Source organism: Xyrauchen texanus, chromosome 20 (assembly GCF_025860055.1).
Source record: "Xyrauchen texanus isolate HMW12.3.18 chromosome 20, RBS_HiC_50CHRs, whole genome shotgun sequence".
Lineage (NCBI taxonomy): Eukaryota > Metazoa > Chordata > Actinopteri > Cypriniformes > Catostomidae > Xyrauchen > Xyrauchen texanus.
In genome coordinates this window covers 42422257-42442874 of record NC_068295.1, presented here as the reverse complement: position 1 = coordinate 42442874, position 20618 = coordinate 42422257, and the positions used below count along the sequence as shown (strand labels likewise).

The 20618-nt window shown below is 38.1% G+C and overlaps 1 protein-coding gene across 1 annotated transcript in view; it reads right to left on the bottom strand.

Annotated features, from left to right (window-relative positions):
- Positions 1–8030: 8030 nt before the first annotated feature.
- The window catches only part of LOC127660479 (brefeldin A-inhibited guanine nucleotide-exchange protein 3-like), a 126888-nt gene continuing 114300 nt past the window's right edge, over positions 8031–20618 (bottom strand). The window contains exons 34-35 of the mRNA XM_052150749.1: positions 15710–16585; positions 8031–8504 (exon numbers count right to left, since the gene is read on the bottom strand). Coding sequence (XP_052006709.1) covers positions 8313–8504; positions 15710–16585 — 1068 coding nt within the window. The 3' untranslated portion in view covers positions 8031–8312. The remainder of the gene's footprint in view (positions 8505–15709; positions 16586–20618) is intronic.

The window sequence follows — 20618 nt, the reverse complement described above, 5'->3', positions numbered from 1 at the left end:
TTTAGTTGGGGATTTTGCGTGCAGAAAACAAATAAGTTGAAGTCATCGTCGATATTTCTTTTCTCTTTCCCTATTTGTAGGAAATTGAATGTAGTCATATGATGTTCCTTTAGTGCTGTAATATTTTGAGTTATTTACTGATTCAGGGTTCCTTTGATCATGGAAAACCTGGAAATATCAGGGATTTTAAAATTTTTGTTTCCCAGGCCTGGATAAATCATGCAAATTAATAATCTTCTAAAAAAATCATGGAATTTTTATAGTAAAAGCTTGGCTCTAAAATATTTTAGCAGCACATTGACCACGGTTGTATTCCAAGAAGCCTGCATGTACTTGTATTTAATATTTTCATTCAAGCTGCTTTGGTGCAGTAACTATCTTAAGTATTTTAAGACACAATTAGAAAGAAGTATTTTAAGAATCATGTAAATGCATTTAAAAAAATGCAGCACATTAATGGAATCAAATTTAATTGTTTTTTAATCGAATTGAAAACGTATGAATCATGAATTGAATCAATTTGCTTTCAACCCAAAGATTCACACCCCTAGTTTATCTTGTAATAAGCAGGATAATGTACAGTCAGCCGGTTGTTATCGCAAAATAAACCCCTTCAGGGTGATACAAGGAATTTGTTCATCACCCTGTCTGGTTTCCTTTTGTGATAACAAGCAGCTGACTGTACATTAATCCTTACTGACATTATGCACTGTTTAATGCTTGATTCTGGGGTGAAGAAGTAGTTCCAGAACTTGACCACATAACTCTTCCCGTTGTGGTCTCTTTACCACCTCTGAGTTAGCATTAATTTGCAATAATTAAAAGGGCCATTTTCAATTATTCCTTGCTTAATAAAAGAAACCTAATAAGGTTTCCAATAAGGTAAAGCGTTACCAAATTTTTTAAATCAAATTAATGGACCCTTGTCACACGTTTGCATTCGCAAAGCTAAAGTCATCTTAGTTGGCTCAACTTGAATGGTGAATGGGAGACCCCAGCAAATAAAATTTTTGCCTACCAGCTTGCTCCAACAAAAAAAGAAAAAAATCAATGATTATCTTTCACAGCTTTGCAAAAGAAGATAAAATATAGAGCACTGGATAACAGCAGTTAGAAGAGAGAAACAGGCCAAAGTTTCTGTCACTCCCTCAGCAGCTGTGTTAACTGATTTCTTAAAACTTATTCCAGAGTAATATAATACAAAGTACAATGTATTATATTACACATATACATATACACAAAATATATTTCAAATTGGAAATATAAAACATATGCTACATTTATGTTGTTAAAGTCAGAAACGTGTCATAACAGGTCTGTGAAGAGTCCACTACATGAGATGCCGATTAATGAAATAAAATGCCTATATTCATATTTTTACGTCAATATATAATAATCTAAATAATTTTATATATAATACATTAGATATTATGTAATATTCAATTATATATTACATATATATTGTTTTAATTATATAATACACTCACTAAGAACTTAATTAGGAACACCTGTACACACAATTATTCACGCAATTATCTAATTAGCCAAACATGTGGCAGCAGTGAAAGACAGCTATGGGTCAGGAGCTTCAATTCATTCATCAATTATCAGAAAAAATTTTATCTCAGTGGCATGTTTTTTAGTGCCAGACGGGCTGGTTTAATTGTTTTCTGTAACTGCTGATCTACTGGGATTTTCACAGTCTCTACTATTTACTTTGAATGGTGCCAAAAAAATGGTCTCCCTCATGCTGACAAAACAGCTCTGACCCGTAGAGGCATGGACTCCACAAGACCTCTGAAGGTGGTATCTGGCACCAAGACGTTAGCAGAAGATCCTTTAAGTCCTGTAAGTTGCGAGGTGGGGCCCCAGTGGATCGGACTTGTTAGTCTAGCACATCCCACGGATGCTCAATCGGATTGAGTTTGAATTTGGAGGCCAAGTCAACACCTTGAACCATGTTCCTCAAACCATTCCTGAACATTTTTTGTAGTGTGGTAGGGTGCACTGTGGCAAGAGGCCACTGCCCTCAGGGATTACCACTGCCATCAGGGTATTGCCATTAAGGGATGTACATGGTCTGCAACAATCTTTAGGTAGGTGGTTTGTGTCAAAGTAACATCCACAGGAATGCCAGGACAAAAGGTTTCCAAGCAGAACATTGCCCAGAGCATCTCACTGCCACTGCCGGATGGCCTTCTTCCCATAGCGTATCCTTCTCCCATCTCTTCCCCAGGTAATAAGCACCCGGCCGTCCATGTGATCTAAAAGAAAATGTGGCATGTTAGCATCAGACGACACACGGTGACAGAGTCATGGGCACCCAAGGCTCATTGATGCGTGATGGCTAGCCCGTCTGGTCTGATCTCACAGAAGAGCTACTGTAGCACAAATTGTTGATAAACTTAATTCTGGCCATGATAGAAAGGCATCAGAACACACAGCGCATCATCGCAGCTTGCTGCATATGGGGCTGCGCAGCTGCAGACCGGTCAGAGTGCTCTTGCTGACTCCTGTCCACCTCTGGAAGTGCCTACAATGGGCATGTTAGCATCAGAACTGGACCATGGAGCAGTGGCTGTAGCAGCAATTTGTGCTACAGTAGCTCTTCTGTGAGATCAGACCAGACGGGCTAGCCATCACGCATCAATGAGCCTTGGGTGCCCATGACTCTGTCACCGTGTGTATTTACTTGGACCACTTTTGGTAGGTACTAACCACTGCATACTGGAAACACCCCACAAGACCTGCAAATTTGGAAATGCTCTAACCCAGTCGTCTAGCCATCACAATTTGGCCCTTGTCAAAGTTGCTCCGATCCATTTTTCTGCTGCCAACATATGAAAATCAAGAAATGACTGTTCACTTGCTGCCTAATATATCCAACCCCTTGACAGGTGCCATTGTAATGAGATAATACATGTTATTCACTTCACCTGTCAGTGGATTTTATGTTGTGGCTGATCAGTGTATACTGTATATATACACTCACCTAAAGGATTATTAGGAACACCATACTAATACTGTGTTTGACCCCCTTTCGCCTTCAGAACTGCCTTAATTCTACATGGCATTGATTCAACAAGGTGCTGAAAGCATTCTTTAGAAATGTTGGCCCATATTGATAGGATAGCATCTTGCAGTTGATGGAGATTTGTGGGATGCACATCCAGGGCACGAAGCTCCCGTTCCACCACATCCCAAAGATGCTCTATTGGGTTGAGATCTGGTGACTGTGGGGGCCATTTTAGTACAGTGAAATCATTGTCATGTTCAAGAAACCAATTTGAAATGATTCAAGCTTTGTGACATGGTGCATTATCCTGCTGGAAGTAGCCATCAGTGGATGGGTACATGGTGGCCATAAAGGGATGGACATGGTCAGAAACAATGCTCAGGTAGGCAGTGGCATTTAAACGATGCCCAATTGGCACTAAGGGGCCTAAAGTGTGCCAAGAAAACATCCCCCACACCATTACACCACCAGCACCAGCCTGCACAGTGGTAACAAGGCATGATGGATCCATGTTCTCATTCTGTTCACGCCAAATTCTGACTCTACCATCTGAATGTCTCAACAGAAATCGAGACTCATCAGACCAGGCAACATTTTTCCAGTCTTCAACTGTCCAATTTTGGTGAGCTCTTGCAAATTGTAGCCTCTTTTTCCTATTTGTAGTGGAGATGAGTGGTACCCGGTGGGGTCTTCTGCTGTTGTAGCCCATCCGCCTCAAGGTTGTGTGTGTTGTGGCTTCACAAATGCTTTGCTGCATACCTTGGTTGTAACGAGTGGTTATTTCAGGCAAAGTTGCTCTTCTATCAGCTTGAATCAGTCGGCCCATTCTCCTCTGACCTCTAGCATCAACCAGGCATTTTCGCCCACAGGACTGCCGCATACTGGATGTTTTTACACCATTTTTTGTAAACCCTGGAAATGGTTGTGCGTGAAAATCCCAGTAACTGAGCAGATTGTGAAATACTCAGACCGGCCCGTCTGGCACCAACAACCATGCCACGCTCAAAATTGCTTAAATCACCTTTCTTTCCCATTCTGACATTCAGTTTGGAGTTCAGGAGATTGTCTTGACCAGGACCACTCCCCTAAATGCATTGAAGCAACTGCCATGTGATTGGTTGATTAGATAATTGCATTAATGAGAAATTGAACAGGTGTTCCTAATAATCCTATATATATATAAAGTGTGTGTGTTTTATGATAAAGTCTATCAGCATTATATCTGCCAGTCACTCTGTCAGCATCAGATTTGGAAAAACCTATATCAGTCTACCACTAGTTTGACCCCATAAAAATGATGACCAAGAAGGATTATTGATGAAAGATAAACAAAGAGTTCCATGCACATCGCAGGACAAACTTTGCACATGAACGTGTATGCGCATTTAATCTGTGATGTGAAACATTAGCCCAGCCACTTTCACCAATAACACACAGCTGATAACTCTTGCTAAATGCTAGTTTATTCTAAAACACTAACAACATAAATGATCACCAAAAAGACACATTAGAACACATTCAGCATAATGCATTTACTGCAGTTGACTGACAGATGTTTAATAATTAACAGCATGAAATCAATTACTGTAAGTACTGGTCCCATACAGACTTATATATTAAGAGCCCATTCCTTCCAAAAATAAAACCTCACACAAACATATTCATGCCATCATATTTAAAAAAAAAAAAATATGGTACATCCTGGAATAATTAATGGGAGAGTACTCGGAAAGGAGTGGCATTTTGGATTTAACATATGTATGGAAAGATGAAATTAAGAAATTAAGCATATTTTTGTGGTATTACACAGACATCTCTTTTATCTAGCATTTTTATGTTAGCTTAAGTCTGCAAAAAATAATCCATAGTGTTTTCCTATGGATTTAGACCAAGTGATGCAAGTTTAGGTTTAGAGATCAAACCAATCGTTCATAAAAATCCTCTTAAAAATATCCCAGCAGTTTATAAAGCCTTGTTCTGATTTACCCAGAACTTAGACAAAAAACTGTATGAACATTTTCACAATCTGATACAGTCTGTCAAACTGAGTTGTGTGCTGTAAGTTCACTACTTACAAAAGCGAATTATACAAAGTAGAAGAATGCAGACCTCAATTTGTACCTAATTTGAAAATAAATAAATAAAAGAAAAAACCTTTCCTGCTCTGGACAAATCAGCCTTTCCAAAAAAGAAAATTACAAATAATAATATATTTTCAGTACATACCATTTACTGTCCAGTTAATTCTCCTCTTGATGATTATGCCAAGCAGTTACTATAAACATAAATATTACAGAAAACAGAATATGAGCAAAAGCAGCAAAAAAGGATTATACATTCTGGTTATGATTGTGTAACATATAAGCTTGTAAAAATATGTAAACAATATCTGTTTGGTATATGGTTCCCAAATTAAAGTTTACATTGCACATAAAATACACATCATAGTACCCTTCATTTGAATCAACTGTATATGAATTACATACAATGTGTAGCTTGTCATATGTTGAGCAATGTATCATAATAACACTAAACTGCAAGCATAACAACATATATATATATATATATATATATATATATATATATATATATATATATATATATATATATATATTTATACACACACACACACACAAAAGGAAATCTACAATAAAGAACTCAGTCAGATGTTTTAGGACAAACTTGTTTTTCAAGCAAATGCAGTACTTCAGGACCAAGACCTTTGAAAAGTGTATTTGGATTAAAGCGCTAAAACTGTATGCCTCCAAAAGTGCCAACAAATCAAATACAGATTGCAGAAAGTCACCAATTAAAAATGGATCTGCTTGAGATAATAGTTTATGTTCAGTAACCTCTATATACTGACAATATATGTTGCAGCTATGAGAATCACACTATTGTTGTAGTACTGAAAGAAACAGATATTTTATAACTTTACTAAAGGTTGCTAAAGTTTACTTTGTTTTAGTGTTGCTTGGTTAACACTAGTATATGGTGTTTTGAACAATAAATTCCCATTGAATTAAGGGGAGTTAAATTTAGGGCACATCATACTGATAGTATGGATAGACATTGGATGTTTAAACAGAATCATAAGGTTAAGGAGCATTCTGAAAGCTATGAAGCACTTGTGGATAGGCAGATTTCTTATCAACGCTGAACATTATTCCTGTGATTACACACTTATTTTACAAGCCGAGTTGAGGCCTAAATATCTAGGTTAATTATTTCAAATATACACTCACTGAGCACTTTATTAGGAACACCTGTACACCTACTTATTCATGCGATTATCTAATCAGTCAATTGTGTTACAGCAGTGCAATGCATAAAATCATGCAGATATAGTTCACAGAATGGGGGAAAAAAATGTGACCTATAGTAACTCTCCGTACAATTGTATTGAGCAGAATAGCATCTCAGAATGCACCCTATGGTGGATGGGCTACAACAGCAGAAGACCATATCCATAGGGTTCCTAATAAAGTGCTCAGTGAGGGTAAGTACTATATGCATGGATTAGGCTAATTACTCTATACTGTCTAGAAAAGGATATGTTAATGTGTTTTACAGAGTATTAATTCAGAGTAAATACAAAATTGAATTAGCTTGAAATACACTGTATGTGTAGATCTTTAAAAGCAATTACATGGATTACTTTGTTTGAAATACATTGTGATAATAATACTTGCAAAATAAAAACTGCATTAGCAAAGCAGAAAATAGTATTCTTTAGATACAGTGGCCCATAATGTATTAAGGCAAATTTAGAAATTGTATTGCATTAGATAACAAAATATCAAACCTTATAGTATTTTGAAGACAGTACAACCACACATTTCTGTTTCATAAAAAGAAGTTGGTAAGCTTTTAAAATATTAGATACAGTATATAGTGTTCAAAATTGAGACTTCTGACACTGGTTGTCAAAAGTTAGTGAAACATGTGCATGGCTTATTTGATACACTACACTACTAACTCCGCTAGGATACCATCTGGTTAAATGTCATTGCAAAAATTGAAGTCAGATCTGAGAAAATATCTAACAGCATTTGAGCTCAGTATGCCACTTGCTTTGATATTTTGTTATCAATCTAATACAATAAAATTAATAAATTTTTAAGTGTGACTTAAATTTCCAAATACTTTGTGACCACTGTATATTAGTCAAATTATTTTAACCGATTGAAACCTTCCAGGTATTTTAAAGTCAAATGTCAGAACAAGCATAGTTGATTAAGCATAACTCCATATACACCGACCAGCCAAATCATAAAACCACCTGCCTAATATTGTATAGGTTCCCCTCGTGCCGCCAAAACAGCACAAACCTGCATTTCAGAATTCTGAGATGATATTCTTCTCACCGCAATTGTACACAGGGGTTATCTTAGTTACCGTAGACTTTGTCAGACTTGGTTTTGAACCAGTCTGGCCATTCTCTGTTGTCCTCTCTCATCAACAAGACATTTCCATCCACAGAACTGCCACTCACTGGATGTTTTTTTTGTTTTTGGCACCATTCAGAGTAAATTCTAGAGACTGTTGTGCATCCCAGGAGATCAGCAGTTACAGAAATACTCAAACCAGCCCGTCTGGCACCAACAAAATCACTGAGATCAAATTTTTCCCCATTCTGATGATTGATGTGAACATTAACTGACCCTCCTGACCCATATCTGGATGATTTTATGCACTGCACTGCTGCCACACAATTGGCTGATTAGATAATGGCATGGATGATTGTTGGTGCCAGACAGGCTGGTTTGAGTATTTCTGTAACTGCTGATCTCCTGGGATTTTCACACACAACTGTTTCTAGAATTTACTCTGAATGGTGCCAAAAACAAAAAACATCCAGTGAGCGGCAGATCTGTGGACGGAAATGTATTGTTGATGAGAGAGGTCAACAGAGAATGGTCAGACTGGTTTGAACTGACAAAGTCCACGGTAACTCAGATAACCCCTCTGTACAACTGTGGTGAGAAGAATATCAACTCAGAATGCTGTTCTGAGATGCGGGTTGGCGCTGTTTTTGGCGGCACAAGGGGGACCTACACAATATTACGCAGGTGGTTTTAATGTTTAATCGGTAATATTTCATAGATATAAATAAATTAAAATAATGATTCTGAATATAACAGCATAAATATTGAAGAACACTCACAACAAGAAATTGTATTAGACAGAAATCACTCTTCATTACAATAAAACGTTTGCAAAGGTAAGCAGGTAATGCCTTCGGCTAAAATAAAAATCACAAGCAAAACAGCTCTCTAGACAAGGCTGTTGGTCATCACAGGATGATGTCATAAACACGTCCCACTCGTCCGAGCCACTCACGGACTGCCTGCCGTACCCTCAGGTCAGTCACGTGACAGGTCAGCTGACTGATGCAGGGGAACACCGCAGGCTGCAGTGCGATGAACGTGGAGTCTGGCAAGAGTTGGATCTGATTCAGGATTGTCAGCACCATGTTGGTCCAGGCCTGAGCAGGATATACAATCAAATAATAACAGTTAGTAATAATAGAAGGCATTTGAGTGTTTCTAGGGAAAATGTGATCAGTGCTTGCCCGTACAGAGCTCACCATACTAGAACGATTCAAGGGTTTTGTGGGCGATTGCTAGGTGGTTGCTAGGATGTTTTCAGTGGCTGTTTTTCAAGGTCCACCATGAAAGTCTAAATAATATTCTGATCTCTAGATATGATGGGTCCCTCATTCAATGAAAGTCTATGGGATTCTTTTTATGGCACATTTTACTTTATGACAGGCAAGAATCTTACACTTGTCCACTAAGAAAAGCAAAAGTTTACCTCTCCTCAACAAGCCATGTGTTTTCATTCATGTCTTTAGCACAAACAGCGTGGGACGAGTTACACAGTGAAGTTTGACGCTTATGGTTAGGGGTTGTTCAGATAACTAACCCTACACACAGTATGCGCAGTAGTAATTGAGATGCTTGCCTTAATAAACATTGTTAATTACTGTGCCCTTACCATTGCACAAGGTTTTAAGGATTGGATTCAGACAATATCTTGAATATATTTTCTTACCACTGGGTTAAGACTTACTATCTTATGTAGGTATGTGCTGGTATCAAATGATCCCAAAAATTGCTGAAGATTTGATGGTGGTGTACGTACGGTATTATCATGATATTATATTACATTACAAAACGTTTGAAAGATGAGTTTGCATGTTGTCCCAGTGTTCGCATGGGTTTCAACCACAGTTTAAAAACAGGCAGGTTAAGTGAACTGGAGACTCTAAATTGCCAGTAGGTGAGGCTATGAGTGTGGATTTCTGTATGTCTTAGCCTTATGATGGACTGTCTACCTGTCTAATGTTAAAATGAACAAAAGTCCATTATTGCATTAAAAAATTGCATTCAAAACCCTGCCCTTGCTTTACCCTGATTCATTACAGTAAACCTACAAAAATGATAAAGAAATAGTTTAACGACTTGTACTTTGAAGCACTCAAAATTAAAAGCTCACATTCACACATGCTGTGGACTAATTGCAAAAATTTGGTCTCATTTTTCAGAGAACACACCAAATAAAAAATCTTATGATAAACCAAAACAATTTTGTAAACTAACTTTATAATTCTGATTCTGTTCACTCTACCTCACTTTGAAAAGTCTCATTTCATCCCTCTAGATGGCAGCAAGCACAAAATATTTGTGTTTTTTTTGTTTTTTTTTCACATCTGAAATGTAGGTGCTAGGTGGCACTTTTTACTTTTTATAGCATTGATGAATCTGGGCAGGGGATTTCCATTTAACAGCATGCTTTGCATGGGACTGGATGGGGTGAACAAATGTTAAAATGAAGTGCATTTCTTATTTATTTGTTTTGCAAAGTGAGAATTGGAGATTTGTTAATGTTCTGTTATTTTGCTATTTTAAAAAAGTGTCTGTTATGATTGTGTTTTGGGGGATACTATTGAAGACTGGCGCTTGTGCTTCGTTTGAGGATGGACTTTGACATTCAAGTGATGTTTAATTTGAGTGCTGCTTAGCTTCATAAGCAGTTGCTATCAAATTGACAGTGCAACAGTTTCACTGTCCTTAAACTTGCTCACCTGGGATATACTAATGATGAATAAAATAACTTAAGTTGGACCAACATAAGAAAATAAATAAAAATGACACATTATTAAACTAAACTCATGATTTGTGAGTCTTTTGTAACTGTTTTCTTTTTTCTTTTACTCCACATTGTATGGCTCTGCATTGACCTTTAATAGTCTGTTTAAACATAGTGGAGAATTTCAAATTGCATCTAAAAGCTACTATATGCACATGGTACCACAAGGTAGTTCCCCATGAATGTATACCAATTTCAAGTTGTTTATACTGTACCGATTTCATAGCACATGAATGTACATTTTAATTAGTTTAACCATCTCGATTACAACTTTAATTCCAAAGAAACGAGGAAACTGTTTTGAGTATTGTCATATTTCTGCATATATTTATTTCATGTTTAATAAAGTATATGTCATCATCTTTTTGTGTTTTTGTTTACTTGCGTTGTCCATTGAGGCTGTAAATTGTACATAAACATGAATGTGTTAATGAAAAAACACCTGAATAATCATTTTAAAATAAGTAAATACGAGTGTTGTTTATCTTCCACAAAGCAAATAATATCTCGGATATAAATGTTTAAACAAATATCATAATCAATGTGAAAATAGTATGTCCTGAACTTAATTATTTACTGTCTTAAAATATTTCCACCAGAGCTGTCAAAATTAACCCGTTAAAACATGCAATAAATAAAAAAAGTTTAACGTGTAAAGTTTTACAGTATCTTTAACACAACATAAACCAGCATAAACACCAGTGGTGAATTCTCAGGGCCAGCAAAGCCTTCTCTGCTGGCATAACATGCCTAATAAATAAATATATTTTCATCTTTTCATTCTCATTGACCTTTTTACTTATGTATTTACAATCGCTTTCAACTCATAATTAATCTACAAACAAATAGCAAAAAACAAAACGTTAATCCAATCAGAATTTATTTCTTGATGCTTACAAGAGAAGTGTGACAGCTGCTTCAAAAATCACATGTACTTCAGAATTCCCACAGAATCCCTCTACAGTGCAAGTGAATGAGCAACTAAAGTCAGATTGATTTATTTGTTTGTTCATGTGGGTGTGATCTTTAGGATATGTCCCAGTCCAGGCTTGGCTTGAGTGACACAATCAGTCACTGTCACTGCACTGTTACAAACCTGAGATGTTCTGCATGATCGTGCGATTGATTAATTAAACAGGAAAGGACTGCTTTTCACTTCAAGTAAATTGGTAAGTGCTTTTTGCATCGTTATAGCAACATCAGGAGTTAGACTGCTGGAGCATTCAGTGTCAGATCAAGTTTTGAAAAGCAATTGTGTACCCTGGCGAAACAATTTTTGCAAATCGCAAATATTATTAGAGAGCATTTACTTGGTATTAGACTTCCTTGGTCCTGGCTTCCGTGCGTGGACGTATTTTTTTATAATGTCAGTTGGTGTTATTAGTTGACTGTCACATAATGTATGATTGGCATACTGTGTCTTATTCATTGTGAATCTGTGTTTCGTTAATGGCATGAATCGCACTGAAGGCCTAGACATAAAATGCACAGGACGCAGCTGATAAACAATGGTTTCAAGGGCAGAACCTTTGTAATGTGTTCGCCAGGAGTCATTACACACACACCAGAGCCCTTCTACCTAGGGAATGCTATAAACTTAACATTATAATAGAATAAAGCAGCATCCCATAGACATTTTATGGGCGGTACTATCGTAATACGCTATTTGACTGTTACGCTCTGTTCTATGATAGAGCCACAGAGGTTATCTCAGTCAATAAAAGAATCTTTGCACACACACAATAGTGCTTCCATGATAAAGGACCTCTTAATGTTATTTGATGTACAAAACAAGCACACATGGGACTTGTGATAGAAATCAAGTATTTTTCAGCCTATGTAAGGTGCATTTTAATTACCACAGAAGAACGTAAAGTCTTAAATATCACCAAAACATGTATGAGCCTTTTTTTTTAATGCAACAGCTCTTCATGTGGAGTTCAAAGCACCGATCGATGCTGGCATTGATGCCCGGATGCGAATAATTAACGCTGCTTCGCGATTGCTGTAGGAAAGCGGATAGCCACAGTCTATCCGTTGATTAATATTGAGGATGATGAGAGTTTAAAAGATTTAATGCCCATTGCAATGTAATTGCAAACTATGGGGACTAGTTATTTCAATTATTCAAACTTCAAATGAAACTTTGGGAAACGTTTAATGTTACTTAAATTGGTGATATTTTAGTGCATTTCTATCTTTATACCGTTGAAGACTTTGTTTGGAAAATGTTAATAAAGCATTATATTGCTACATTTATTTTCTTTCATAAAATGGAAAAAAGGAATTCTGACAGTAAAAGAAGTGTATATATAGTCATATTTTATCACTTTCAAAATCTGCGATTAATCACAATTTTGGGGGAAAAACACATTTCTACACTTCAGACAAATGGTTGGAGCATTCTGCATTAATATTATTTATAAAGAAGAAATAGCTCTTTCCATATAAGAGCCCAGATCACGGTCACTTGAGATGAAATGGCATTTCGTTTTGATGTCTTAATGCAAGGAATATTCCACATGGAGTAGAGAAAAACATTAGGCATCCTAGATAATTTCTGAATATATATTTTCCACTGCTGTAAGTAACTCAAGTCACGTTTTCTTTAATAGACGGTTTTAATATTTTCTTTAAATTGCTCGCGTCAATTACATCCAGGGTCATAAACAAGGAGTATCAATCTTACAATTCTACTTAAATATCTAATCTTACACAGCCTTACTACTGTGTATTAAGTGTATTTTGTTTAAAGAATGTGCACATACAGTTGAAGTCAGAAGTTTACATGCACCTTAGCCAAATACATTTATTCATTTATATGTCACAATTCCTGACATTTAATCATAGAAATTATTCCCTGTCTTAGGTCAGTTAGGATCACAACTTTATTTTAAGAATGTGAAATATCAGAATAATAGTAAAGAGAATTATTTATTTCAGCTTTTATTTCTTTCATCACATTCCCAGTGGATCAGAAGTTTACATACACTTTTTAGTAACATTGCCTTTAAATTGTTTAACTTGGGTCAAACTTTTTGGGTCCTTCCACAAGCTTCTCACAATAAGCTGCTGGAATTTTGGTCCATTCCTCCAGACAGAACTGGTGTAACTGAGTCAGGTTTTAGGCCTCCTTGCTCACACACACTTTTTCAGTTCTGCCCACAAATTTCTATCAGACTGAGGTCAGGGCTTTGTGATGGCCACTCCAATACCTTGACTTTGTTGTCTTTAAGTCATTTTGCCACAACTTTGGACGTATACTTGGGGTCATTGTCCATTTTGAAGACCATTTGCGACCGAGCTTTAACTTCATGGCTGATGTCTTGAGATGTTGCTTCAATATATCCACATAATTTTCCTTCCTCATGATGCCATCTATTTTGTCAAGAGTAATAGTTCCTCCTGCAGAAAGCCACCCTCATCCTTCACGGTTGGGATGGTGTTCATCGGCTTGCAAGCCTCACCCTTTTTTCTCCAAACATAAGTATGGTCATTATGGCCAAACAGTTCAACTTTTGTTTCATCAGACCAGCAGACAAGTCTGTTGATTTTGGACTCATTTTACTGTGGATATACATACTTGTCTACCCGTTTCCTCCAGGATCTCACAAGGTCCTTTGCTGTTGTTCTGGGATTGATTCGCACTTTTCGCACCAAAATACGTTAACCTCTAGAAGACAGAATGCGTCTCCTTCCTGAGCGGTATGATGGCTGTGTGGTCCTACTGTGTTTATACTTGTGTACTATTGCACAGATGAACGTGGCACCTTCAGGCATTTGAACCAAAATAGAGGAGGTCCACAATTTGTTTTTGAGGTCTTGACTGATTTCTTTAGATTTTCCCATGATGTTAATCAAAGAGGCACTGGTACACCTCCAATTTACTCCAATTAGCCTATCAGAAGCTAATAGGCCAATTCCCTAAAGGATTGTAATAATTTTCTGGAATTTCCAAGCTGCTTAAAAGCACAGTTAACTTGGTGTATATAAACTTCTGACCCAATGGAATTGTGATATAGTCAATCAAAAGTGAATCAATCTGTCTGTAAACAAGTGTTGGAAAAATTACTCCTATCATGCACAAACTACACTCACCTAAAGGATTATTAGGAACACCATACTAATACTGTGTTTGACCCCCTTTCACCTTCAGAACTGCCTTAATTCTACATGGCATTGATTCAACAAGGTGCTGAAAGCATTCTTTAGAAATGTTGGCCCATATAGATAGGATAGCATCTTGTAGTTGATGGAGATTTGTGGGATGCACATCCAGGGCACGAAGCTCCTGTTCCACCACATCCCAAATATGCTCTATTGGGTTGAGATCTGGTGACTGTGGGAGCCATTTTAGTACAGTGAACTCATTGTCATGTTCAAGAAACCAATTTGAAATGATTCGAGCTTTGTGACATGGTGCATTATCCTGCTGGAAGTAGCCATCAGAGGATGGGTACATTGTGGCCATAAAGGGATGGACATGGTCAGAAACAATGCTCAGGTAGGCCGTGGCATTTAAATGATGCCCAATTGGCACTAAGGGGCCTAAAGTGTGCCAAGAAAACGTCCCCCACACCATTACACCACCACCACCAGCCTGCACAGTGGTAACAAGGCATGATGGATCCATGTTCTCATTCTGTTTACGCCAAATTCTGACTCTACCATCTGAATGTCTCAACAGAAATCGAGACTCATCAGACCAGGCAACATTTTTCCAGTCTTCAACTGTCCAATTTTGGTGAGCTCTTGCAAATTGTAGCCTCTTTTTCCTATTTGTAGTGGAGATGAGTGGTACCCGGTGGGGTCTTCTGCTGTTGTAGCCCATCCGCCTCAAGGTTGTGCGTGTTGTGGCTTCACAAATGCTTTGCTGCATACCTCGGTTGTAACGAGTGATTATTTCAGTCAAAGTTGCTCTTCTATCAGCTTGAATCAGTCGGCCCATTCTCCTCTGACCTCTAGCATCAACAAGGCATTTTTGCCCACAGGACTGCTGCACACTGGATGTTTTTCCCTTTTCACACCATTCTTTGTAAACCCTAGAAATGGTTGTGCGTGAAAATCCCAGTAACTGAGCAGATTGTGAAATACTCAGACCGGCCCGTCTGGCACCAACAACCATGCCACGCTCAAAATTGCTTAAATCACCTTTCTTTCCCATTCTGACATTCAGTTTGGAGTTCAGGAGATTGTCTTGACCAGGACCACATCCCTAAATGCATTGAAGCAACTGTCATGTGATTGGTTGATTAGATAATTGCATTAATGAGAAATTGAACAGGTGTTCCTAATAATCCTTTAGGTTAGTGTAGATGTCCTAAAGGACTAGCCAAAACTATAGTTTGCTAATATGAAATCTGAGTTGCTGCTAAAAAATGAGTTTTAATAACTTCAACATATTGTATTAACATATTGTACAATATTGACATTGTATGTAAACTTCTGACTTCAACTGTATTTGAACTGGAAAACATGACTAAAAAATACTGATAAGGATTTTTTTTTTTTTTGTGGTGTACTCGTACTCTTTCTTACCTGTATCTGTGCCTCAGAATCTCTGAGTGAGATGTTGTGAGAACTGGCCGTCGACCCCGATCGTGGTCTTTTCTCTTGCCGCAGTAGCTCGGGCCCCGCACTGAAGGAGTGGCGCATCGCCCCCTGCTCCACTAGTTGCTGGGGCCTCTGGGGCCCTGGAGAGCCCGGGCCCTGCAGGGTCACTTTCTCGTCCACCTTCACATCTTTTGCAAATGTAGTGTGGCTGTGCTGTTGCTGCTTGCGTTTCTTGTACTCGATCATCAGTTTGGTGATTGTTTTATCAGTGGCGATGGTGTACAGCTTGTTCCCTGCACTCTCCCACCATTCCTTCTTACGGCCCGTGTCCCTTCTGTCCCCTCTCAGCTGGGGGAGGCTTACACCTGGCACACCGGGGCTCTGGACCTCCTCTGAGGGCGTCTCATCAAGGTGGAGGCGGAAGCTGTCCTCTGAGGGTGTCCCATGGCCCGACAGACCTCCGGTGGAGGGTGTGGAGGTCTCTGAATTAAAAAGGGGCAAGAAGAAGAGCGGGTCGGCCCGGTGAGTGAGCTGTTCTCCAAGGGTGCTCTCGAGGTCCAGATGCATCTGTATGTAGTTGTTGCATAGGTCCATGCAGAGCTTGTGCAGCCGTTTGACCAGCCAAGCCCAGTCCACGCTGCTGACAGGCTCCGTGCTGAGTGACGGAATGCGGACATGCCACTGGTGCTTCTCACGGGCTCGTGGAGGACTCACCTGAGCCATCTCCTCAAAGATATCTTCATCCTCAGAGGAGCACTGCTGTGACGAGTCAGAGCCGCCCTCATCTTCCTCACTTAAGATCTTCTTCACCTGCTCCACAGTGATGTTCTCCTGGTTGGTCAGCATTGCACACAGCAAAGCCTGAACAACACACAGGACAACATTAGAAACTCTTCATCAAACGGAAAGGCATTTAAGGGTTGCTTCACATATAGTCTGTTTAAAATGAACCAAACCCTGTTCAGTTAAAGTGAATCAAAAAGGGAACCAGCTGCAAATGACCTCAGTGCTTTTAGTGTTCACAATTTAAGTGGATTTAAAAGAGGACCCAGTTTCATTTTTGGTCCTTTTTGCATTGATTTTGTCTCAGACACTTTGTTGTTAAAACCACAATTCCATCAGAACTCAGACCCCATGGCAGTCACTATTACTGCATGTAATTTGGCTAACAATAAATTGGCATATATATTGTGATTATGATGATAAATTCAGGGTTCGTACAGATGCTTCAGATAAATTCAAGGACTTTCAAGGATTTTTCAAGCACATTTTTATATGTTTTCAATGTCTATGCTCAAGATGTCATTAAAACAAATTCTTTATTTGTTCATTTTAAATACAAATATTTGATTAATTCTGTTAATTTATTTGTATAAAACACCACTTATTACAAGTACAACAAATCTCAATGAGCATCTTTAACAACACATCTCTACAATTCTTGGTTCATTCATGATGAAATTGATGTGCAGTTGCAGTGTGCTCCCTTAAAACGCACTTCGCTTTTCACAAAAGTGAATAATTGCGTCCGTAGTCCATATAACTCGTGCTGTGTTCCATGTTTTCTAAAGTCACACAACAGATTTATATGAGGAACTGACTGAAACTGCAAATGGGTCATTTTCAAAAAATAGTTCAGTTTTTGAACAATGCGGTCAATGGGGGTAAACATTATGTAAAATGTTGACATTAATTTATATTCATAAAGGACAACTTGGCAGTTGTTGTTTCTTTTATTATTTCATTTTGTTTCACAAATGAAGCATGTTAACACTAATGAGGGTTAAATGGGTTACAAAGCCAAACATTTGTGTGAAAATATTAGTTAAAATGCTAATTAATAGCGTTTTATCACGCTGGGAAATATCACTATATGCATTATTTAAGCAGCCGCTGAACTTTGGCCTTAAAAATGTTCCACCAATTTTTGTATTTCAAATTTTTATTTTTAATTATTTAAATGAATAATTATAAAATTGTTTTGCTTTTTTGCACACTTGTTCGGCCTTGCGCTAATATTATTTATTTATTTATTTTCGATGTTTGAAAGCTTTTTCCTTACTAAAAATGTTGAGGGGCATGTTGACAAATATTTTGATATTGACCCAAATGTTGTCAAAAATAACCTATTTTGTGAGACACAAAGCTTTCTTTACAGAAGGGGGCACTAGATTTTAGGGCACTAAAATTGTGCCGTCTCTGCAACGGCACAATTTTACGACTAAACAAATTCTACAACACACCACTATCCCAAACAGGTAATATTTTTCCTTTTCAAGAACTTGTCCATGATTCTGTCCATCTGAGTAGTGTTTACTTGCAATGTTTTAAATTCGGCTACAGGAGGTCACAGGTGACATGAGTGCTAAATGGGTAACGGATAAACAACAGATTTGCTTCTTTTCTAATTTGTAGATTTGTTCTTGCAATGCCACAACAAAAAATACAAAATAAAGAGTATTTTGGTGAGGATTGCTTCTGTTTCATAAATTTCTTCAATTTTATTAACTTATTAGTTCAGTGTCCCCTAACGGAAATGTCACTAGACGGCGATAAATGAGAGTCTTATGTGCTATGAGTGAGTCAGTGAATCCTTTTGAGTCTTTCATGACTGAAAATAAATCAATAAAAGAAAGCAGATCTATAGTCTTCCTTCAGTCTGAACATTATTTTTCATCCAATAATAGTGTTTCAATAACGTCTTTCTCCTCTATTAAAACTTGCATGACTACAAATCTACGAGTTCATTAGAAGAATTATAAACAAAGCAGACCTACGGGATAATTTTCCTACAGTAGTCTATTTAAACTGCTGAGCATGACTTTATCAGAAAACACCACAATAATAGACAAATAATAATCATTTAGAGTTTCAATAATGTTTTTTGTCATTGTAAAGCACTTTTCACATGAGATGAGTCGAGGTGTCAACTCGCTGTTCAATGCCAGCGTCAAGCGCCGCATTTAGTTGCAGAAATAATATTTAATTAAAAGAAATTGAGACATTCAATGTCTTCACAAATTTGGACAGTTTCAAAATATTTCTTGTTTCTTAATTAGTACTCTCAAAGACATTTTTGGTGAAAAACCCTTTGGTGTGACGTCACTTCATAGATTCAATGTATTCTGCTCACGTGATGACCGTTAATCCATATAAATATCACTCAATTCATAGATTCAATGTATTCTGCAACGCTGACGTGAGTCATGTGATGACCGTTAACCCGTATAAATATATGGGTTGCTCTGTATGTATTGTATGAACATATCAATACATACAAATTAGAGGTCAACCAATATTGGATTGTGCTGACATGATAATGATATTTAGAAAGAAATTCAATAGTGTTTTATACAGTGCATCCGGAAAGTATTCACAGCGCTTCACTTTTTCCACATTTTGTTATGTTACAGCCTTATTCTAAAATTTATTAAATTCATTATTTTCCTCAAAATTCTACAAACAATACCCCATAATGGCAATGTGAAAGGAGTTTGTTTGAAATCTTTGCAAATTTATAAAAAAATAAAAATAAATCACATGTACATAATATTCACAGCCTTTGTTGAAGCACCTTTGTCAAATATTACAGCCTCAAGTCTTTTTGTGTATGATGCTATAAGCTTGGCACACCTATTTTTGGGCAGTTTCTCCCATTCTTCTTTGCAGGACCTCTCAAGCTCCATCAGGTTGGATGGGGAGCGTCCGTGCACAGCCATTTTCAGATCTCTCCAGAGATGTTCAATCGGGTTCAAGTCTGGGCTCTGGCTGGGCCACTCAAGGACATTCACAGAGTTGTTCCATAGCCACTACTTTGTTATCTTGGCTGTGTGCTTAGGGTCGTTGTCCTGTTGGAAGATGAACCTTCACCCCAGTCTGTGGTCCAGAGCGCTCTGGAGCAGGTTTTCATCATGCATGTCTCTGTACATTGCTGCATTCATCTTTCCCTCGATCCTGACTAGTCTCCCAGTTCCTGCCGCTGAAAAACATCCCCACAGCATGATGCTGCCACCACCATGCTTCACTGTAGGGATGGTATTGGCAAGGTGATGAGAGGTGTCTGGTTTCCTCCAGACATGAAGTTTGCCATTCAGGCCAAAGAGTTCAATATTTTTTTCATCAGACCAGAGAATTTTGTTTCTCATGTCTGAGAGTCCTTCAGGTGCTTTTTGGCAAACTCCAGGTGGGCTGTCATGTGCCATTTACTGTGGCTTCCGTCTGGCCACTCTATCATACAGGCCTGATTGGTGGAGTGCTGCAGAGATGGTTGTTCTTCTGGAAGGTTCTCCTCTCTCCACAGAGAAATGCTAGAGCTCTGTCAGAGTGACTATCTGGTTCTTGGTCACCTCCCTGACTAAGGCCCTTCTCCCCCGATCGCTCAGTTTGGCCGGGCGGCCAGCACTAGTAAGAGTCTTGGTGGTTCCAAACTTCTTCCATTTATGGATGATGGAGGTCACTGTGCTCATTGGGACCTTCAATGCTGCAGAAATCTTTCTGTACCCTTCCCCAGATCTGTGCCTTGATACAATCCTGTCTCGGCGGTCTACAGACAATTCCTTGGACTTCATGGCTTGGTTTGTGCTCTGACATGCACTGTTAACTGTGGGACCTTATATTAGACAGGTGTGTGCCTTTCCAAATCATGTCCAACCAACTGAATTTACCACAGGTGGACTCCAGTCAAGTTGTAGAAACAACTCAAGGATGATCAGTGGAAACAGGATGTACCTGAGCTCAATTTTGAGTGTCATGGCAAAGGCTGTGAATACTTATGAACATGTAATTTTTTATAAATTTGCAAAGATTTCAAACAAACTCCTTTCATGTTGTCATTAGGTATTGTTTTTAGAGTTCTGAGGAAAATAACGAATTTAATCCATTTTGGAATAAGGCT